This window comes from Miniopterus schreibersii (genome assembly GCF_964146895.1).
Source record: "Miniopterus schreibersii genome assembly, chromosome: 11".
Lineage (NCBI taxonomy): Eukaryota > Metazoa > Chordata > Mammalia > Chiroptera > Miniopteridae > Miniopterus > Miniopterus schreibersii.
In genome coordinates, this window is record NC_138111.1 from 969,408 (window position 1) to 992,274 (window position 22,867).

The 22,867-nt window shown below is 59.2% G+C and overlaps 2 protein-coding genes across 2 annotated transcripts; both read right to left on the minus strand.

Moving 5' to 3' along the window:
- Positions 1–1,790: 1,790 nt before the first annotated feature.
- CHIT1 (chitinase 1) lies at positions 1,791–10,110 on the minus strand. The gene is made up of 11 exons (XM_081152005.1): positions 10,027–10,110; positions 9,283–9,312; positions 8,638–8,839; positions 8,022–8,078; positions 7,377–7,542; positions 7,100–7,224; positions 6,401–6,524; positions 5,354–5,539; positions 4,966–5,079; positions 3,462–3,588; positions 1,791–2,922 (listed from the first exon to the last, which is right to left on the minus strand). Exons 1-11 carry the CDS (start codon positions 10,049–10,051, stop codon positions 2,678–2,680), a joined length of 1,401 nt encoding a protein of 466 aa, XP_081008131.1. The 5' UTR covers positions 10,052–10,110; the 3' UTR covers positions 1,791–2,677.
- A 5,256-nt stretch (positions 10,111–15,366) lies between these two features.
- On the minus strand, positions 15,367–21,628 carry LOC308563984 (isoaspartyl peptidase/L-asparaginase-like). Its single transcript, XM_081151685.1, has 6 exons — positions 20,939–21,628; positions 19,518–19,660; positions 18,478–18,635; positions 18,013–18,131; positions 17,106–17,216; positions 15,367–16,701 (listed from the first exon to the last, which is right to left on the minus strand). Exons 1-6 carry the CDS (start codon positions 21,126–21,128, stop codon positions 16,496–16,498), a joined length of 927 nt encoding a protein of 308 aa, XP_081007811.1. The 5' UTR covers positions 21,129–21,628; the 3' UTR covers positions 15,367–16,495.
- Positions 21,629–22,867: the final 1,239 nt, after the last annotated feature.

The following is a 22,867-nucleotide window of genomic DNA, read 5'->3' on the forward strand; positions in this document are numbered from 1 at the left end:
CTTTGACGTGGCGCAGCCGGTGAGGGGACCCCCGCGGGCCCTGGGCCCTGTTTTCCGCGCTCTCTCCGTGAACCCGGTGTTTGGACAGTCTGCGCAGCGGGGAAACAGCAGCGGCGGCCTCCCGGGTGCGGCCGGTCAGAGGCTGATGGGTCTTAACGGCGCAGCTTCACCGGCGCAGCTGGTGGTGGTAACGTCACGGGCCGGCGCCCCGGGTGCTCACGGAGGTCGTGATAAACCCGCGTCTTTCCCAGCCAGTCCTCCGGTGATTTCTTTGGAACCCAAGGACAACACGCCGGGGTTTCTGGGGCCTCAGCACTTTGCGTAACACACACGATCCTAACGTGTGCGCTCGGCTGGTCCTTGGCCCCTGAGGGACCTGAAAACCCGACTGGGCTTTGCTCGCGATGAGGTCGCAGAACAACTGTGTTCATTAGGAAGCGAGTCTCGGTGAGACGGGTGGGAATGAGGCGGAGGGGTGTCGGGCGGCATCCGCTCTGGGGAGCCAGCGATGAGCAGGGGGGCTTGAACCTCACGACGGGCAAAAGAGCCCAGTGGGCCACCCCTGCTGCCCCTGGGTGTCGCCCACCCTGGCGCCCCAGGCTTCAGAAACCGAGCGTCGGGCTACCAGTTAGGAAATTTAAATCTGGTCCTGACTCTGGCCTCCATTCTAGACCATAAAAATGTCCCAATGCCAAAGAATTGAAATGTGGAGTGTGCGTCCTTTCAAAATAATTAACTTGGACAGGCACAAAGTGTTTGCCGACCGTCGGCAGAGGGCTGGGAATAGAGCTGCCTCCTTCTGAATAGCCTGCGGGTCAAAGGAACACAGCCCATGAACGGCCCGAAAGTGCTAAGTGCTCCTATTAGACGCCAAGAAAAGCACAAACCCAGTGACCCAAACCTCGACCTTAAGCTAGAAAAACAGCAAACTAGGTCCAAGGCATGTAGATGAAAGAATTTAACAAAGACGGGAATTCGTGAAAGACAAACACACGCTAGGCGAGCTTAACGAAACCAAATATCGTTTCTCGGGAAAGATCAATAACCGTCATCAAACCTGAACCAGACGAATCAGGAAGAAAAAGAGAAAACGCGAATTACGGTTTCAGGTGAAGTCAGCGACGTGAACAGCTTCGCGACAATAGATTCCGCGACTGGGGGAATTGTGCAAGTTCCCCGACGTTCCCCAAATGCAGACGCTGCCTGAGGAAGGAAGGGACATCCTGGCAAACCTGCCTCCGGCCTCCCCAGGCCCTGTCCCCGGAGCACACAGACCCAAGGAAAGGGCGTCATCTTTCACGGGTGACGGAGCTGTGACCTGCGGGCCGGGGCCGGGGGAGATGAAAGTGCTGATGTGTTTCCTTCCCGGGCCCCTCCCCGTGTTTCTCAGGCGATCCCCTCAGTCTCGCTCTGTTTGGGGAACCTCTGCCCTTCTAGGCCGAGGACTTCTTTTATGATGACCCACAGCCAGCTGTGACTTTGCACAAATTAGAAAATGCTACCACCTATCAGCGGACGAACCAAACCGCCCCCGGTCCCGGGGAATTAGAGACATGACTGGCCACACGCCCACCCATGACGTCGAGATGGTGGAATTGGGCTGAAGTTCGGTTATGGCGAGGGTCTAGTTCAGTAATGCGCCTTTTCAGGGTGGTGCGCCTGATCAGAAAAGGCCTCTGAGCCAGCAAAGGCCCTTTTGAAGGACACGGCCCCCCGATCTGCTCTCCCCGGCAGCTCGCAGAGGGATGGTGGGGCTCAAAGCAGCAATTACTTCTTTTTTTTCTTTTTTTAAAATATATCTTTATTTGTTTCAAAGAGCGGAAAGGAGAGGGAGCGAGAGAGACAGAAACATCAACGATGAGAGTCATTGATCGAGCCCACAACCTGGGCATGTGCCCTGACCAGGAATCGAACCCTGATCGCCTGGATCCTAGGTCGATGCTCAGCTGCTGAGCCACCCTGGCTGGGCAGCAGCAATTATTTCAAAGTGAGCCCACGGCCGGGCCTGGATTCCCATTATAATGCCGAGGGGGCGAGTCCTCAGGGCGGCGGACGCTCCTGTACTGCCCCCTCCTGGGCATTTTGGGGAATAACAACTTCAGTGGGTTACCCCAAAAGGCTCCTCTCTGCTGCCCCTTCTGTGCATCTTGGGGATAGCGCCTGAGGGGGGTCAGGGAAAGCTCCAGCCGGGGAGCAGGGGGCTGGACCCAGGGCCGTGCCCCAGATCCGTGGTCATCTGCCCTGGAAGCAGCTCGCTGGAATGCGGAGGCCTGCCAGGCTCCCTGGCACAGGCTTGGCACACCCTGAATCAACCACCTCCTTGCCCAACTCTTACCTACGCACGTCCTATGCAACCCCCACCCCTTGGTTGGCCCCCTACCCTTCCCAGGGCACGTTTTGAACGGACAGCGGGCTTAGAGAGCCTCTGTGAGTCACAGCATCCAGACCCAGTGGGGTGCAAACCGAAGATTTATTCTGCATGTAAAAGAGGCAGCTGGAGAGGAGCGGAGACAAAGGAACCGAGGGCTGAGAGCAGAAAGACTGGCTATGGGAAGATCAGAGAAAGATCAGACAGAGGCTGGAGGAGCCAGACGTCACCCCGGGAGAGCTGGGGAGGGGGGCTGCGAAGGGACCCCAGGCTCTGGCCCCGGGGCTGGGGCCAGAGGACCCTGGGGACTCAGCTCCAGGTGCAGCACTTGCAGGCGGGGCTGAACACCAGGCCCTGGGGGCAGCTCTGCTGGAACAGCCGGCCCCCTGCACAGCTGTAGAAGCTGGACCGGTCCCCAGGGTGGGCGTAGAGTCCGTCGGCTTTGCCCTGGCAGAAGGTGTCCTGTCCGGGGCTGGGGTCACGCTCGGGCTTAGAGGGCGTCTCTGGTATGATGACCTCAGGCTGGGAGGGTTCTAGAGGCCTGTTTGGAAGACCTGGGAAAACAGTCAACATTCAGCTAAGGCTCCCCCGAGACCCCAAGCCCACAGACCACGCACACGGTCAGCAACCGTAGGCAGGCTGCAGCCCCACGCCCACACCCGGCAAGCAGAGACGGCCGGACGACAGCCACGCGGGGGCCGCAGCTCAACGGAGGCCACCGGAGCTGTGGCTGTGACGGGCATCCGTGGCCGTCTACCACCTGCAAGCCCAGCCGTACCCGGCCGAGGGCCCGCGGGGCCCCACGCGGCAGGAGGGGCGTAGACACAGCAGGCTGCCCCTCCCAGGCCCGGGGCCGGCGGGAAGCCCGGTTACCAACGCCGGGGGGCATTGCCACAGTCGGAAAGAGGAAGAGGAGCGAGAGGAAAATCATTTCAACAATGTCCTCGGCCCTGGTGGGGGCATGAGATTTGGGAAATCATAGCTTTGGGGTGAAGCCATTTCCTCCGGAGGAGCCGGGACCTGCCGTTCAGGGAGGCGGCTCACACCCTGTCCCTGAACTCTGACCCCCCCCCCCCCCCGTTCCCAGGCTCACCCAGCTCCACCTGCAGGGTCTTGATGAGGGGGTACCGGCCCTGGCCACAGAAGGAGCCCGTGAAGTCGTCCATGTCCAGCGCCCAGACCATGGCACCGCCCAGTCCCTTCTGCTTCAGGTAGCTGACCTGCGAGGAGCGGACGGGGTGGAGGAGCCCGGGAGGCCCGGCCAGGCAGCTCCAGGGCCCAGCTCCCTACCCTGCCCGGGGCTCTTTTTGTGTCCAGCGCCCCCAGGCCATGCGTAGTGGAGGCTCCGGACGCAGACCTGGGCTGGGGGCCTAGGAGCTGAGTCCCGATCCCCGATCCCCGATCCCCGATCCCCGATCCCCGATCCCCGTCAGGTCCGGCGTGAGTCACCCTGGAGCGTCCCTGCCCCGACCCAGGCACGGTCTGGGGTCAGGTGAGGAGCGGATGCCGAGGGGCCTCCTTAGGCTGGGAGCTGGCATCCGGGCCTGTGCTGTGCTGCGGGGCCGTGTCCCGGGCACCGCTGCCTGCTGGCCTTGAGCGGAGTGACCACGGGAATCACTAGGCTCCCCCACAGCTCTGAGCCGGCCCCCGGTCTCCAGGTCTCTGTCCCCACCGGCCTCCAGGTCTCTGTCCCCACCAGCCTCCAGGTCTCTGTCCCCACCAGCCTCCAGGTCTCTGTCCCCACGGCCTTCCTCACGGCCTGGCTGGTGCTGCCTCGGGTGGGCTTCTCCCTGTCTCCCAGCCCGGCCAGGGCGCCAGGGCCCCCGCTGGAGTCAGGCTGGCGGTGGAGGGTGGGCCGGGCCGGCCCGTGCTGGCCCCAGTCTCCCTCTGCAGCTGCCTCCCCCCACGCCGGCTGCCCCCAGGGCTCAGCTCTGCGGGCGCCATCTCCCTCCTCTCTGCCACCTCGTGGCTCCTGCGGGGCTCTCCCCAGAGCACCCAGCTCCCCTGCTCTTAGACTCTCAGGCACCTTCCACCAGGACCCCCCGGCTGGGATCACGCTCCTTCCTCAGTCCCCAGAGCGCTCCATCGGCTCCTCCGCAAGGACCTGCCACGTCTGCTGCGTGGTAACGGAGGGGGACGTGCAGGGGGACAGATGGGGGACATGCAGGGGGACAGATGGGGGACATGCAGGGGGACAGATGGGGGACATGCAGGGGGGGACAGGCGTGAGTTCAGCCGCCACTGCTGAGCAGCAGCGGGGGGTGTGAGGAGATCAAAGGCCTGACCCCTGAGCACGTGCCCAACACTCTGCCCCGGGGGCGGAGCGAGAGGCCCGCGTCCTGCAGGCGTCACCCCCTGCGGTGTGGACTCTGCTTGTATTTAATCAACACCGGCTCTGTCTGGGCTGCTGCTCAGTGTGGGGCGAGTTTTCTGTCTCTTAGTCAACAGGAGGTAAAGGTACAAGCATCTGCCCCGATCGGTGAGGTGCGGGGACACTTTTGAAAGACTCCTCCTGGGAGGGGCTCCGGGCGCTGTCGTCCTGTGTTCCCGAGCCCCCGCCCCCCCCAGGGCGCCCCTCCCGCGGGGCCGGGCCTCACCTTGGTTCTGAAGCTCTCCACGTCGTCGAAGCCCACCCACTGGGTGCCCTGGGAGGCGTAGGGCACCTTCTGGTCCTGGATTCTGTGCTCGGCAGCCCCCTTCCAGCCGCAGACCTGTGGGGACAGAGGGCAGATGGGGGGCATGGGGGTAACAAAGGGGGGGCACCGGGGGGGGCACCATGGGGGACAGCACCTTCCTGCCAAGGACAGACTGGAGATAGGAAAGTTCCTGTCCGAGGAGCCTGGAGAGCCTGGGACGTCCCAGATCGAGTGACCCTGAACCCTGGGGCCCACCAGGCAGCCGGACTTGGGGATACACCAGCGACGGCCCCCGTGGGATGGGTGCACCGGCCAGAACAGCTCAGGGCTCGGAACGTGGGTGTCCCACCTCGTAGTAAGCCAGCAGCCCCGCCTCTTTGGTGTAGGGGCCAGGGGATCCCGGCCCCGAGGCTGGGGCGCCCACCCCGGTGTCAGACGTGGAGGCCAGGGTGAAGGACCGTCCATAGGCGGGCATGCCAAGGATCAGCTTGCTGGCGGGGGTCCCCTTCTGCAGCCACAGCTGCACCGCGTGGTCCTGCAGGGGCGAGGGGCGGCAGGGCGCGTTGTCAGCCGAGGCCGGGGCTCTGCAGCGGCTCCGTGGCCGTGCTCGGCCCTCTGCCCTCTGACCCTGCCCGTCCGGAGACGCGGCTCCGCCGGGGGCCTGGACTCGCTGAGCGAATAATCACTGACGGGCGTGTGCCGGGCGCTGTCCCAGGTGCAACGCGGCCCGAGACCTCGCCCAGCAACCTGCTAACCCCGCCAGCCTCAGGCTTCCTGTCTGTGAAATGGAAACACCACCCGAACCTCCAAGGGCACCGTGAGAGTCCGAGGACGCAGAGCAGTGGGGCCCTAAGGCAGCGCGAGGCGGGGGCCGGGGCCAAGGCAGCTCCTGCTCGTTGGCTCATGTTTCTTTCCTTTTGCTCCTCACGGTTCATCTTTCATCAGACTGGCGCTTTCTGAGGGCCTGGCTCAGGGCCCCTGTTAAGTTCTATGTCACTTCTGTGCACAGTTGGAAAAGTCACCTCTCCGGCCAGACGCAGCCCCAGGAGCACAGGATGGAGCGCGGAAGGGCTCTCGTGGGGGGGGACCCTCCCTCACCGCGCGGATCCGGGGGCCCAGCCCCTGCCTCCCAGCCCAGTGTGCCTGTGTCAGCGTGAGCGTGCATGTGCGTGAAGGAAGCGGGAGCCATTCTGGAATCTCGAGCTCAGGACCCTCCCCACTCGTCGCCGGCCGTCTGAGCCCGCACACGGGTTTGCTGCGTCTCATACCAGCCGGGATGCTGCACAGGAGTCAGGCCCCCCCTGAGCCGCGGCGGGCACCCCAGGAAACTGACCCAACACACAGGCACCCCGCGTCCTGCTGGGCGAGCCGGCCCTGCCTCGCTCCGGCCACTCACCACGTTGAGCTCGGCGGCTGCCCCGCTCTCCCCCTGCCGCGGGTACAGGGGGCTATTGTGCCCCGTGGTCCCCTCCCAGGAGCCGTGCAGGTCATAGGCCATGAGGCTGATGAAATCCAGGCTCCTGCAGGAGGCAGAGGCGTGGAAAAGGGTGAGAGGCCCGCGAGCGGGCGGGGCCCCTCCTCCCTCTCCCCACTCGCTGTGGCACCCGGAGGGGCCCCCGGGATGAGGCCCTGTGTGCCCGCGCCTGCCCTGAGGCTCTTCTCAAACAGCGAGGTTGGCTGCTCACGGCTTTAACAACCCCCCTCCCTCCCGGCCCTCTGTGCACCCTCAGGACCAAGTCCTTTAGGGATGGGAGGGGCGTCACCCCCGCGCCCCCCAGTATTTCACAAGGCAGAGAGCAAAAGCGGGATTCTGGAGGGTGGGTAGCAGGCGCCATGAGCAATGCTCCCTGGATGTGCCCGAGCTCAGCCTGCCCTTGACCCCACCCGCCCGAGACCACAGGGCCCACGCCACCCACCCGAGATGACAGGGCCCACGCCACCCTCCCGAGACCACGGGGACCACGCCACACGCCCGAGACCACGGGGACCACGCCACACGCCCGAGACCACGGGGCCCACGCCACCCTCCCGAGACCACGGGGACCACGCCACGTGCCCGAGACCACGGGGACCACGCCACCCGCCCGAGACTCACCGGGCGATTTTGTCCACCTCGTACCCTGCGTCCACGGACTGTCGCCCGGCAGGGACGGCCGCACTCAGGAGCAGGCGCGCCCTCCCCGAGGCCCGGGCTTCCTGCTGGAAGGCCTCGGCCAGCTCCTGCAGGGGCAGTGCAGGGTGAGCGCGAGGCAAGGGCCTGGCTGGCCGGGGAGCCCCGAGCAAGGTTCCCCCTCGGGAGCCTGAAAGCTGCCCACAGGCTGAGCAAATGCAGGCGGCAGCCGCCCCGGGGGCAGAGCAGCACCCGGCCAGACCTGCACCAGGGCGGTGAAGCGCTGCTTGTCTGAGGGGGGGCTCCCCCGGCTCCCCGGGTACTCCCAGTCAAGGTCCAGGCCGTCGAAGCCGTATTTGCGCAGATACGCGATGGCCGAGCTGATGAAGGTCTGGCGGGTCTGGGCCGTGGCCACCATGTCTGTGAACCTGTGGGGAGTGTGGGCAGCGTGGGCCACTCGCTCCGCGGCGACCAGCAGGGAACCGCTGGGAGTATTGTTGGGGATCTGCCTCGGCCGGGAGGGTGCTGGGGGGCGGGGGACAGCTGCCGAGGCCACTGGGACGTTTGCCCATGAGTTACAGGCCTGGCCAAGAGGGGACAACCTAGCCCTGGGTCCTGCCCCTGAACATGGACATTGCCGGGGGCGCGTCGACTCTGGAGCCGAGTCACCCAGCCCCGGGCTCACAAACAGGAGCCGCCCATTTCACTGAGGGAGATACTGAGGCCTGAAAGGTCCGATCTCTGTGTTGCTGGCAAGACTGGATGTACGACAGCTTGGAGCCAAGCTGACCGCCGTGCCCACCTTATAGGGCCCCAGCGGCCCAGAGGGAAGGTCAGTCTGCACCCCCTGCCCTGGCCACACCCCAGAGAGCTGGGTCCCCATACATGGTGCTCGCAGCCAACTCACTTCTGGGTGCCGAAGTTCCAGCCCCCGACAGCCAGCAGCGTCTTCAGCTTGGGGTTCCTGGAGAGAACCGGGGTGGGGGGAGCAGGGCTGACCCAGGGCTCCAGGGCTCCCCTCCCAGGCTGGGAAGGCTGGGCTGGTGGGCGCCCTGGCAGCGGGGCGGGAGGGTGAGGCCCTGTGCACAGGGCCCCTGCCAGGGAAGCTCTAGGCTGGGACAGAGGAGACGCGCCCGCCCGGGGACCTGCCAGCCGCCTGAGGGACACACACAGCTCAGGAAGCGAGGGCATCGGACAGGCCCCCGGAGGGGCTCGGCCAAGGTGGTGAGACTCCTGAGCTGCCGATGGAGAGATTTTAGGGGGAAGGACATTCGTTCGTTCCCAGCAGAAGGAACCCGTGTCTCAGTCCGGATCCCCCCGGACCGAACGGGAGGGCCCTGGGGTGCCTGCCTACCCGCCTCTGCCACGTAAGCCTGGGGAGGCCCAGAGAGGCAGAGCGAGTGGTCCAAAGCCACACAGCAGGTGCGTGGCCAGGCTGCAGAGCTGGGGGAGGTCTGGGCTCGGCAAGGAGGGCCCCCCTTCTCCACCCCACGCCCCCCTTCTCCACGCCCCCAGCAGCTCACCTCTGCTTCAGGCCCGTGAACTCCCCGTAGATTTTCTCGTCATTCCACTCGAGGGGGCTGAGCTGATGCCCCGTCATGCCCGCGAAGGCGTAGACGAGGTGGGTGCACAGGGCGGGGTCCACGTCCCCGGGCAGGAAGCGGGCGGCCCCCTGCCTGTACTGGGCCCAGTTGGTGAAGTAACAGACCAGCATCTCGGCAGAGCCTGGCACGTGGGGGCCAAGAGCAGAGGCCGGTCAGAGGGCTGGCTGGGGATGGGCATCCCCGCCCGCCCGGGGCAGTCTGGCAGCGTCCGGCAGGCAGGGAGGCAGAGCTGCAAACGCGGTGAAGCCAGTCGCTGGGCACGGGACAGTCCCGGACACGCACGGCCGGAGCTCGGACCGCGGGGGGGCTGGGGGCCGGCGTCGAGCTGGTCCCAGGGACACAGACACGCAGGGGCTCCTGTGCGGGGCCCGGGGGCACGACCTTCCGGAGGAAGGGACAGCGGGGCCTTCAGCAGCCAGGGCACTTGTGGGGGACTGAGCTTTGGTAGAATCCCTGCTGCAAACTGGTGAGAGCTCGTGGTGTGTGTGGCATGGGGGGGGGGGGCAGAGCAGACCCCAGGGAGGGGCCCAGGGAGGGCAGGGCCTCCAGATGGGGGGCACTTACCGCCTGGGATCATCAGCAGAGCCATCAGACCTGGGGCAGCAGAGAGGCAGAGCTTAAGGCTGGTGCCCACCTTCCCGGCCCCAGGGGTCTGGGAGGCCCAGGAGGTGGGGGCAGGGGGCTCAGGACAGGGGAACCCGAGAGGCCCTGTGTCCACGCTCCCACCCAGGCCCGACGCGGGGGCCCCGCCAGTCCCGCTCTGAGGGCAGTTTTCCTGAGCCAAGCTGCCCTCCAGAGCACAGCGCAGGGCAGGGGGTTAGGGATATTCTAGGAAAACCAGACATTCAGAGACGTTGCTTCTTTGGGAACAAGAAGACCTGGGGCTGGGAAAGGCCATTTGGGGAGGGCGGACGAAGACTGCGTCCCCGGGGGAGGCCTGCGTGCGCCAGCCCCTGGGCGGCGAGGGATCCAGTCCTAGGAGACCTGGTGCCGGGCAGGACCCTTTAGAGAAGGTGTCGCCTCTCCAGTGTCCCCGGGTCCCCTCTCAACCTAATAAAACGTTCATGAAAACCTGCAAGGACACTCGGGGGCATGGCCCCGGGGTGCCCTCCTGCTAGAACCCTGGGCAGCGGCCACCTCAGGTAAAGCCTGTTTCCTCCTCACGAACAGTCTTGGGCTGAGAGAGCCCAGGGGGCCCACAGGACCCGGAATCAGGCGCCTGCACGCAGGAGGCGTCGGGAGACACGAGTCTCACTCGCAGGTTACGCCCAACTCTCCGCTCCTCCAGCTCCCACGGCGCCCACTCACCTGTCCAGGCCACGGGCCACGCCATGGCGTTGGCTGGGGGACAGATGGCAGCCGGTGACCGGCTTTGCCGGCCGGGCCCTCCTTTTATCCGCTGCCCCTGAAAAGGAAGGGGCGGGGGAGTCACGGGGCTGGGCACGGGGGGCAGGGACGGAATTGTGCAAAGTGACAGCAGCCTTGAGCAATTCTTAGCGCCTGGAACAAGGGCAGGGTGCAAGCCGGGCGCAAGCCGGGCGCTCGGCGTTGCCAAGGGGGGGCCAGCGCCAGGGAAGCAGGAAGTGTTTCCAAACCTGCCGCCGGACGAGCGCGGCCACGACGGCCTCTGCGTGGGCCGGGGGGGACCACGCGTGGCCCCAGATGTCATGGGACTTGGGAGAAGTGACTCAGAGTCGGGGCAGCTGGTGCCGGACCCGCCTGCGCAAGTCTCCACGACCCTCGCTGGGCCTCAGCTGCCTTCTCTGCAGGACGGCAGGTTTGCAAATGTCACGCACAACTCGTGACAGTGATGTTTTCATTACTACGCGCGGGAGAGTAATGTCTCCGTCGATGGACAAAAACACGGGGTGATAAATAGCAACTGCGAGCTTCGCGTTATAAGGTAGATGTAAATGCCCGCGTTTCTTATGAAGAATTGCAGGGACCGGTGCTAGTGTCCTGGGGCCGCTGTGACAATTATCACCAACTGGAGGCTCGAGACAACGGAACTTTTTCTCTCCCGGCCCCGAAGGCCAGGAGTCGGACGTCAGGGTACCGCAGGGCCACCCTTCCCCAGGGCTCGGGGGGTCCCCTCCCCTCCTCAGCTGCTGAAGCTCCCGGTGTCCTGGGCTTGTGGCAACATCACTCCCGACCCGCATCCATTTGCCCTGATTTGGGATAACTTTACTTTTAAAATTCTTACCTTAATTACACCTGCGAAGACCCTTATTCCAAACAGGCCCCATCCTGAGGTTCTGGGCGGAGAGACCTTTTTGTGGAGCGGCCACCATCCCACCCACTGGGCGTCACTGGGTTCACGCTGCTCACTCTGCGTGCGGACGGTGCGTGGACTCCAGGGTCCCAGGCAAACGCTGCAGTTTCCAGGGGATCGGACCCCTGGTTCTCGGCCTGACCGCCAACGGCCTGGACAACTGAGCACGGAGGTTCCCTGGCAGCGGGTTCCAGAGTCAGGCTGCCTGGGTTCGGGCCCAGCTCTGGATTTCCTGCCTGTGTGGCCTCGAGCAAGTTCCTGGCTCCTCTGAGCTCATTTCTTCGTCTGTAGAAAGGACCCCCCGGGGGCTGCTGCGCGGATTCGAGTTGGCTGCTGTCGTTCCCATTCCCGCCCGGCCCCGGCTCTCCTGCCCCATCTCTGGGGCTGTCAGGGGTCAGGGCGTGGTAACCTTTGTGAGGTCCCTTAGAGGGCGACAGGCATGTCCTCACCTTCCCTGCAGCCGTCACAGCCTCTACGTTGGTCACTCCTGTCCCCATCACTGGGAGTCCCAGTCCAGACGCACCGGCTCGGGGTCACCGACCTGGACGTGCTTATGGGATTTCCATTAAAATGAGGCATAAGACAAGGTTGGAGCCTCTCACCACTGTTGCTCTGCATTGTTATAAAATTTTGGCTGTTACATTAAGAGCAAAATATATAGGAGCGATTCACTAGCCAAGAGTCGTAGATATGTTTGTATATCTAGAAAACCTACAGATTCTGGAAAAATAAATCACAAATAACAACAGTTCGGTAAGGTGGCTGGATTGAAGGTGCAAACACAAAAATCATTAGCTCTTCTCTATATTGGCGAGAACAGCGCAAAACAGAAACAGGGCAAATAAACATCAAAAGCGGGAAGATACTCAGGAACAAATTTAACAGTAAAATGTCTGGAATCTGGGCGCCTTCAGAAGGGGCCGAGTCCCAGGCAGGCGGGAGAGGTGGCTGCCGGCTGACGTGGCCTTCGGTGGCGCTAAAACCCACATCCGGGAACCTCCAGTACCCTCTGGGGACAAAGGGCACATTGAGTCCTCTCGAGCCCTGCAGGCTGTAGCTTTGCCTGCCCAAATGTCAGCTTACTTCCTGATCCAGGTGGACCATGTCGCGGGCTGCGGGAGTTGGCACCCTGGGGACCAGAGCTGAGAAGGGAGGGCCGGGCAGCCCCTGCCCTCTCTTCTTCCCCCTTCACTTACACACAGAGTTATCGATGTACAGTGATGTTCACTGCGTTCACGGCAGTATTTAAAATTATAACACAAACCAAAGACAGGCGTGCGTGTTGCCTCTGGGAGCTGGAGTTCCCTCCCTCCTTAAAAAGCACTAAATGTGTCCTGGACGCACAGCTGAAGGAAGGAGGCGAGGGCGGCCGCGCAGGGCAGGCCGCGCACAGGCACTTACCTGCACCCCCTCCTGCCACCCCGAAGCAGCAGCCAGAGGGCTGGGGCGCGTCAGCCAGGGCAGCACGGAAGGGGGTCAAAGTGAAGGGCAAACCAGGGCACGCGAGGGCAGATCTGGAAAACCTGGGGCCGCAGGCGGCAGGTGGGGAACCCACGGGAAGCCAGGGGTCCAAGGCAAGGCAGCTGGAGACACGCCGCAGTGAGTGGACAGTTGAGAGTGGGGTGAACCTGACAACGGTAGGTGCGGGTGAACTGCTAGACCCCCCAGGTCCTCTTCTTCATCCCCAGGAAATGCAGGGATGGACCAGAGTGGCTGTGGACTGGGAACGCCTTACCCCGCAGAGAGTGGAGTTGGGGGGGCCTGGGGGGGCCAGACTGGAGACTGAGGCCGAGGAGGGGGTGCTCAGACTCGCCGGCACTTCCTTCCCCTGGAGCCTCACACGGGGCTTCAGAAATTTCCTCCAAGAGAAAACTGACCAGCTCAAGAGAAATGTTGCTGATCCCCTAATGACACCTGGGGACCCCAACAGAACAGCAACGCTCCCGTGTCCCCAAGTTGGGGCCCTCAGAGAAGAGGCCACTCGGGCCCCCATGGCTTCCAATCAGCCTCGGATGACTCATCGTTGCACGTGGAAGAAAAGCCATGATTATCTAACATTTGAGGAAATTGTCTCCACGTGAAAGATGGACCGAAACAAACAAACGGGAAGAACAGGAAGGAATCACAGTGGGCGGCGGCGAGGGCTCCCGGTCTCCCGACCTCAAACAGCTCCGTTCTGCGTGTTAACAATGAGCGCGCATTACTTTCCTGATTGAAAAATGTTGTATGTGCTTGTTTGGACACCTTTTAAGATAAGTCCTGTGTCAGACGCTGGGGACACAGAGATAAAGTCGCAGCCCCTGTCCCTGTGGGGCTCACAGCCCACAGGACACGGGCTGGGGTCACTTCTCAAAATGCAAGTGTTCGGGACAGGGGCAGCCCTGAATCACTCACCTTCCGGCCTCTTCTCACCGGCTGGGAGAATTTTTGGTCCCCACCATGGGCTTGAGGTTTTTCGTATCTTCCCCCAAACTTGTTAAAGTTGAGACTCAAGGTTTTAAACACGATTTTTTTTTTTACATAAACACCAAAAACACAATCCATGAAAAAAAAATAGCTAAACTGAAATTGCTTAAAATTGAAAACGCCTTCGCTCTGAAAGGGTTAAGAGAATGAGAAGACGCTGCAGCCGGGAGAGAATGTCCGGGGAAAGAGCTCGCACTGGAAATAAACGCGCAGGTTGCAAAGAACGCGGGCGGGGAGGGCGCCCGAAAAGGTGTTCTCTGCTGCCACCTAGTGAGCGTCTTGGGAGTAACACCAGGGTGCGGGTCGCCAGGGAACGCACTTCTCTGCTGCCACCTAGCGCGCAGCTAGTGAATGACAACAGAGGGTCGGTCATGAGAAAACTCACTCATCTGATGCCACCTAGTGTTCACGTTGGGAAGGACACCTCTGTGGGGGGTCACCCAAAGAAAGCCCCTCTGCTGCCATCTTGTGCGCACCTTGGGAATAACACCTGAGTGCAGGTCTCCAGGAAACTCACTTACCTGATGCCACCTAGTGTTCAAATTGGGAAGTACACCTATGTGGGGGGTCATTCAAAAAAAAGCCCCTCTGCTGCCATCTTGTGCGCACCTTGGGAATAACACCTGAGTGCAGGTCTCCAGGAAACTCACTTACCTGATGCCACCTAGTGTTCAAATTGGGAAGTACACCTATGTGGGGGGTCATCCAAAAAAAAGCCCCTCTGCTGCCATCTTGTGCGCACCTTGGGAATAACACCTGAGTGCAGGTCTCCAGGAAACTCACTTACCTGATGCCACCTAGTGTTCAAATTGGGAAGTACACCTATGTGGGGGGTCATCCAAAAAAAAGCCCCTCTGCTGCCATCTTGTGCGCACCTTGGGAATAACACCTGAGTGCAGGTCTCCAGGAAAGGGTACTTTCTGGTTTCATCCGGTGCACACTTTGGGAATAACACCTGAGCGGAGGTCATGAGGGAAAAGCCCTTCTCTGCTGCCATCTAGTGTGCTTGTTGGGAATAACACCTAGTGCGGGTCAGAAGGAGGAGCACTTTTCTCTGCCAGGTCAGAAATAGAGAAGATAGAAAGAAGACCTCTCCTCCCCACCCACCGGCCATCCTCTGACTCTCACTTTCCAATGGGAATCTGGTTGCCTAAGTTACTGTTTCTAAGTCCGGGGCTCCTATGCAGTCTCTGCGGCCCACTCTCCTGGCTTCCCCCATCTTTCTAATGAATGGCTAATTAGCATGGAAAAGGCTGTCTTTAGTGAAACAGACCTCTCTCCAAAGTTCTTAAACAGCTGTGCAAAGATTATAAAGGGAATTAAGAGACCCAAGATCAGAGGCCAGCAAGCTGCTTCTGTAACAGCCAGAGAGTAAGTGGCCCGTGGTCTCTGTTGAAACTCCAAGTCTCTCCTCATAGTTTGACAGCAGTCATAGGCAATATGTAAGCATAGAGGTGTGTCTGCATTAGAACAAAACTTCATTTTGGATACTGGAATGTGAGTTTCATATAACTGTCACATGCTAGGCACTGAGGCTAGGCTGAACCGTTCTGGCTCCATCTGCCATATCTTTCCCTTTAGTTCTGAGCGGCTGATGTGGGAGTAGAGAGAATCAAGGGGAAGAAGCTAAAACCGTGTGCCTGCCCAGAGTGAGTGATGGCAGAATGATCCATAACCCCACTGACACCTGCAAGTGCTAGTTTGGTTCCTTCCTGATCCCACTCCATAAAAGCTCAATCCTTCTGAAAAGCTCTCACATGTGCTCCATGAGCAGGCGGACTGTCACACCCATACAACACCCTCACCTTATAGGCCTATAACTGGCACACCTGTCTGCACTGACAGACCAGGGAGCTCCTGCATGCTCTGGTCTCTATCAACAGTGACTCCAAACCACACTATTATTCTTTCAAAATATGTTTTATTAGTGGCACACGGAATTTCAAGTTAAGCAGTTTCTTTCCAGAGAGAAGGTAAGTCCTGCAGACTACAAGACTGAGCAGGTAAGTCACAGCTTACACCACTCCAGTGTGACAAGAGGTTAACAGGAAGACTCTCCACCACAGAAATTACTTTCTTCACCATGACGACCACACTGTAGTCACACCCAGTTCAGTGGGGGGTAGGGTGAGGTCCCAAAGCATGGACAGTATGAGAACACACTACGGCACAGCCACAGTGTCATCTCTACATCGATCGGCCCTCCCTGTCCTAGGGGAGACAGAGGCCGCTGTGAGGACCCGGAGGGTCTGCGGCAGCAGAGGCTGGCTCTGAGCTGCTGTGCTGGCTATGTGGGAGAGACACTGGGCGAGCAGGCTCATGTGTGAGCCCAAGAAAACTCTGACTTGAAGGAGCTCCAGCCACAGTCTCCATAATCACCCTTCATCCCCAGATTAAGGAGCTATAGGTTACCAGAGAGTCCTTTTAAAGTATCTGGAAACATCTATATTAGTAAGTCAGCGAAGATCTGAATTTTCTTAGAAAAATCAGTTTATCCTTTCAGTGTCTTCTACCCAATGTTCTTCTGAGTCCAGTGGGCGTTGTGACATTTTGCAGCTTAACTGGACTTCTCTCATTAGCTCTGTTGCTCCTGCTATGCTTCCAGATACCTCCATGGACTCTGTTTCCCACTTTTCCCCTCAAAAAAATGCAACCAAGACAGCCCTGGGGGGTGGGGAGGCAGCTCTGCCTCTGTGGGGGCGGGTCTCCCAATTCCAAAGGCACTCCCTGCACTCAGGCAGTTTCTGTTGGGTTAAGATCTCATCATTTCTTCTTTCTAACCTAAGACCAAGGGACTGCTCCAGAGATGGGCTCAGGCGTCTGTCATCTTTGCTTGTCTTATTTTGACCTTACTGTGGACACTTCTCTCATCGCTCTGGACTCCACCCCTCACCAAACATTCGGATACTCACTGACCAAGGTGACAGAGCCAGGAGCAGACTGCAGTGTTTCCATTTCTGTCTCTAACTGGCTAAGTCTTCACACAAGGAGATGGCACTTTACCTGCAGGCCAGCACCTGGAATACCATCTTCGGGGGCCTAGGGCAGGTCAGTGATGCTGGTTTCATCAAGATCGATGCCAACGTGTAGCTTGCCATCCTTTGCGGCCGCCCAGGCCATTGACTCCGAGGTCCACTTGACTGCCCAGTCTCCTGCTCTGTTGACCAAGATGATACCACCCAGGCCATTGAGCTTTGACTTCATGTAACCCAGCGACATGGTAGCAGCCTCTTCCAATGTCTTTCCTGAAAACAAGGAAAGGTTGAGAAACAACATGCTATTTTCAAAGGAATCCGATAGAAAAATCATTTGCAGTATGAAAAACCGAAGCTAGCAGATTCCTGATAAACAATTTCTATTTGAGTGCCTCCAAGAAGGACCGTCCCTGTACAGACCTCCTTGCCCTCAGACCGTGCCCTGGCACCCCCAGGGGGGTGAACCGGTCTCTCCACCCAGGCTCAGAGTCTCTCTGCTGCCCCCTACAGGTGACAGACAGTATTGAGTCCAATGCAGACAAGAGGGAAGAGTGGACATGGTGTTAACCTGAGAGCAACAGGCGCACAGGAGAGAGGCTTGAGATCCTCTCCACCTATTTACAAACAGCTTCTGTTTGGCTCAACTCCAGACAGTGTGACCTTGTCCCACGTACCCTGCTCCACATGGAAGAGAGCGAGTCTGGCCAGGTTCACCTTCAGGATGCTCTCCCCGTGCCCCGTTGTCGAAACAGCTCCAATGTCATTGTCAGCATAGCCTCCGGATCCTGCTCAGTGAAAAAGATGGTTCTAGCTGAGCAAAGTGAGGAAGTCCAAACGTATTACGGGTCTAGTGCCACGTAAGTGTTAAATCCCAAAGTGCAGACAAAGGCCAGAGGAGCAGCCATGACCTTGGGGTGCAAAAGTGGACTAGTTATACATGTGATCACCCTGGAGTCAGGATGAAGGGCACCTGGGTGGGGGTAAGGGGGTAGGGGGAGGCCTGGCCTTTCCTAGAGCAGCCACACCAAGATAGCTCCTCCTTTGCCCCAAATCAGCCCCATCTGCACTGGCCGGACCATGCCCAACCTCACACCCCACCACTCACCCACCCTGGGAATGAGATGAGTCTGTTGAAACCCAATGCAAAGAGCATTTTAATTTATAACATTCCTGTAGTAGCAGGGTGTCTGTCGCTTTCATGCCACTCAAATCTAGTACCTGCAAACTTAAATTCTCAGCTCTCTAAGCTCATTCATTTTCACCCATGCCTGGAAAGAGGCTTTGTGTAGTTAACCCTTTGGGACTAGGATCCTGAAACTGGAACTTGAGAGAAGAGGCACCACGGGTAGCTTGGGGGCAACCTCAGCATCCTAATCTCCAGCTCCCTCCTCAAGTCACCCCAGCAATCATGCCCTCGAGGGAAAAGTGCCCGCTAGACAGAAAGCAGCCCGCAGTTAACCCCACCAACCTGATGTCCCTCCCAGAAATTTGGTAACGGAGAGAGGGGAGCAGTAAGAACAGAGAACGTGAACTCGGCGACAGGGGAGGAGAGAGGGGGCAGGAGCCATCTGTCAGCACTACCTATACAGGGCGTGTCCCCAACTCGGCCGGCCATTTTATTCACAATGCCCCCCGTTGAAGTGGCATAGGCCACATCTCCTTTGGAGTCCAAGGCCACAGCACCCACGGTTCCCAAGTTTCTACAAAAAGTAAACAGGAAAAAAGTGACAAAATGAAGACGAGTAACAATGTAGCTCAATACCTGCAAATTTCTACATTGTGTGCAAACTGCAAATGGGACACATGTTGACTCCAACATTCCGGACTCAGAAACAGCACCGCAACTGGGTCCAGGGATCGAGCCTGCAACCAAGGTACATGCCCTTGGCCGGAATTGAACCTGGGACCCTTCAGTCTGCGGGGTGATGCTCTAACCACTGAGCCAAACAGGCAGGGCTGACTTAGTTAAGAAATGTAAATTATCAAACATTTGTCCGACTCTCCCACTTGAACGACCCCCCAAGCGTGAGCCACAGATACACTTACTTTTCTTGGTCTGCTTTCTGAGCATCTTTCTTCTGCTTCTCTTTCTCCAGGCTTTTCCTGCTTCTCTCTGTTACCAGCTGCTCCCCAGGAACTGCTGGGACCCCCATGGTGGCTGCAAATTCTGCAGCGCCTCGGTCAGTGAGGAAGCAGTGAGGTGTCTGGACCGGAAAGAAATGGAAACATGGTTAGTTTTTGAAAAAGTTGAAATATTTGCCCAGTCGCTGTGGCTCAGTTGGTTGAGCGTCGACACATGAACCAGGAGGTCACCAGTTCAATTCCCAGTCAGGGCACATGCGCAGGTTTCAGCTCAATCCCCAGTAGGGGGCGTGTAGGAGGCAGCTAATTGATGTTTCTCTCCCCCTCTCCCTTCCTCTCTCTGAAATCAATAAAAACATATTAAAAAAATGCAAACTTCAGTGCTTACTTTTCTGAATGTTGAAAAGAGCCTGGCTCTTTTCTATTTAAAAAAACAACAACAATAAAACGACGGTATATTTACTAGGAATGTGACTTACATACGACCTTTTTTTCCTTTTAATCCCCACCTGAGGATACGTTTATTGATTTTAGAAAGAGAAGAAAGAGAGAGAGAGAAACGATCAGTTGCCGCCCATACACGCCCGGACCAGGGATAGAACCCGCAACCTTTTGGTACAAGGTATGATGCTCCAACCAACCGAGCCACCCAGCCAGGACCATGTATGATCTTAAATTTAGAGAACTTAATCCACTTTATTTGACATATGCTATTAAACAGCTGGTCTGTTTGGTTTTGTGTGTTATGTTCTACAGGTTGAGAGAAGGCTGAATAGGACAATAACATGAGAACAGAGTAACCACTGGTCAAGTGACTACTAGTCAAATTACATCGGCCACAGGGTCAGAACCCTGGCTCACTGGAGAAACGAAACCTTACTTCCGTTCTTGTACATAATTTTAGGAGAGTGATCTCAAGTATGTCCCTGTAGTTAGGCCCCGTGTAGTCACTAAAGGACCGCAGTGACAGAGCCTTAGGGAAAGGATGCTTTGGCCACACACACCTTCTCCATGACGAGCCTCGCCAGCTTAATGGGGTTTGCGATACAGCGGACGGCAGACACGGCTCCTGAGGACAGGTCCTTCCCATTCATGATACTGGCATCCATTTCAACCTCGCCGTTTACATTCAAGACTGATCCACAACCTAGACCCAAAAGGTGAAAGCAAGAATTAAGAATTTATAAATGGGCGTTGCTCAGTGGTTAGAGTGTCGACCTGCGCTCTGAAGTGTCTCGGGTTTGATTCCCAGTCAAGGGCACATGCCTGGATTTTGGGTTCGAGCCCCAGCCCAGGATGGGGCATGTGTGGGAGGCAACCAATCCAGACACGCTGATGTTTCTCTCTCTCTACCCCTCCTCCCTTCCACTCTCTAAAAATCAATGGTGAGGATTGACAACAACAACAAAGATTTCCTGATACTCTTTTCCCTAACAAATGTTGGGTGGGTTGCATAATTCCAAGAAATATTTTAATCCCTAGATCTTAGGTTTTCCATTTTAAAATAAAGAGGAAATGAGTGTCTTCCAGCAAGTTACTTAACCTTTCTGTCCCTTAGTTTTCTCATCTGAGAAAGGGGCATAATAATTACACCTAAGACTACAGTGCAGATTAAGCGAGTTCATCGTGCAAGTTTCTTAGACCACTCACTGTTTGGTACATAGTTGGCACTCATGGTAGTTATGATTATTACCACTCTAATCGACTGAGTGAAAGAAGGCAAACACAGAATACATTCTACATCACTGCATTTACATGAAATTCCAGGGAATGAAAATGAATCTATAATGACAGAAGCAGATAGGTGGGTGCCTGGGGCTGGGGATTATAGGGGGAGAATAGCTGCGAAGCAACAGGAAGCACCTTTTAGGGGTGATGGGAATGTTTTCAATCCTGATTGTGGGGTGGTTACATGGGTGTAATATACATTTGTTAAAACTTAAAATGGACACAGTTTGCTGTATGTCGCCTACCCCCAGCCTCCCACAAAAAGATGTAATAAAAAGCCTCTTGGGATGTGAATTCTAGGAAGCAGGTTAAAGGGGGGGAGGGAGGGACGTGGAAAGGTTTAAAAATTATTAAAGCAGCCCGGTAGGTGTGGCTCAGTGGCTGAGCATGGACCTAGGAACCAAGAGGTCAGGGCACAGGCCCGGGTTGCGGGCTCGATCCCCAGCAGGGGGCCTGCGGCAGACAGTGGATCAGTGACTCATCACAGATGTCTCTCTCTCTAAAAGTCAGTAAGATATTAATAATAACTTTAAAATAACAATAAAAAAGCTCTTAAAGCAGCTAGGTCCACAGGCCGTAAGGGAAGCCTGAATCTGTCAGGCGAACCGACTTCCACCCCAAGGCCCGTTAGACCCGGCACCTTAGGGCGGCCCGGTCGCTCCGGAGACGCCGACCCGGTGACCCGCAGCGCCAGTACCTGCGTTGAACTCGGGGTCGTCCTCCAGGGCGGCCACCGCGGCTTCCACGGCGTCCACCGCGCTCCCGCCCCGCGCCAGGACCAGGTACCCCGCGGCTGCCGCGCGGGACACGCCCCGGCGCACCGGGCCCCTGCGCTCCGCCGAGACCAGGCCGCCGGCGCCCCCGTGGACCACGAGCACCGGCTTCATGTCTGCGCCCCCGAGGGCTCGGGAAGGAGAAGCCGCCGTTGCGAAAGGCCCAGGAAGTCCGCGGGGCGCGGTCTCCTCGGGGCTCGGCGGGGACGGGGCCGGGGGCGGGGACAAGGTGCGGGCTCTGCCCCGGAGGGAGGCGGGCGCACGGCTCAGGCCGTTCCCGGACACCTGGGGTCGGTGGGGAGAGAGGCCGCAGGGTGGCGCTTTGCAGGAGCGCCCCCTGCCGCCCCGGGCAGGGCTGGCCGCTGAGGGACACGCCGCGCGGCTGGGGTCCCGCGGCCCCCGCGGGCCGTCCTCAGCCTGCGCGTCCAGCGGCGCCCTCTCGCCGCCTCGAACCGCAGGCCCCAGCGAGGGTCTCGGCCGCTGCGGGGCGGCCGTGCGCTCCCCCGCCACGCGCGGCGCTCCCGACCCGCAGGGCCCCACGCTCCGCGAGGCGCGCCCGCGGGAATTACCGTAAAGCCCCGCGAAGCCCCGCGGCCCTGCGGGAGGCCCCGCTTCCGGCGGGACCCCGCTTCCGGAAGGACCCTCGCTTCCGGCGGGACCCCGCTTCCGGCTGGACCCCCGCTTCCGGCTGAAGCCAGCTTCCGGCAGGACCCCAGCGCGCTGGCTCCCAACCCGCGAGGACGCCGGCCCCCCGCCCACGCGAGCTTCCCGGTGGGACGCGGGCACCGGCTCCCTCCCGCAAGGCTGGGGAGGCGCGTGGGCGTCCCTGGCGGGATGCGGGACCGCCTGTGCCAAGTGTGAACCAGTGGCCCCAAGTCAGCACCCACGGGAACCCCCAATTCGGGGCTGGGCGAAGGCGGCTTAGTGACTTAACACATGAACCCCGAGGAGGAAGCCGCCTACGAAGGGCTTCTGCGGGCTCCCTGCGCTCCACTTTCACCCGGAGCTCAGCCGCTTCGGCGCGGGGCCCCGCACACTGCGCCCCACGGAGAAACCCCGCCACCCCAGCAGCCCCCAAAAGGAACTTCTGCACCTATTTCAACCAATAGGACTGGGGCCTTCCCCACCCAATTAAAGCTCTATCAACCAGAGCGGCTTTATCCTGACCAATCAGGACGGTGCCTTTCGAACCAATCAAAACGAGGCTTGGGGGTCCTCATTTGCATGAGAAAGGACCAATTAGGGGCCGGGGCAGGGGTTCTGCCTGATGAACGAACCCTGGGCCTGCGGCAGTTTTCCTCCCGCCGAAGCCCGGGAGGAGCTGGGGCCGGGAGGGGCAGACCCACTGGCAAGGGGGGAGCCTAATACGCGGCAGTTACGTGAAATTCACTCTTTAGCGCCCACAAATAAAGTTTTATTAGGATCCTGCCGCACCTGTTTGCTTCCATAGGGCCTGTGACTGTTAGACGGTGGGGAGAGGCCTGGAGTTTCCGCAGAGACCGGGAGCCATTTACTCTCTGGCTGTAACAGAACACACTGGCCGACCTCTGATCTAGGGTCTTGAGTTCCCTTTATCATCTTTGCACAGCGGTGGGAGAGCTTTGGCGAGGTCTGCTGCACTAGACAACCCTCTCCAGACTCGTTAGCCATTCTTTAGCCATTCCTGATCACACGAGCACTATGGAACACCTATAATTCCATGTAAGCTGGGGTCCACTCAAATGAGGCCAGGCCACAGCAGCTGCTGGTCTGTGCAGGCCCAGGAAGGAACTCAGAAGGAATGGGGGCAGGGGAATGGGGGGGGGGGCTGGAATGAGTGTCTGTTTTCTGCAGGCCAGTCTGGTACTCCGACC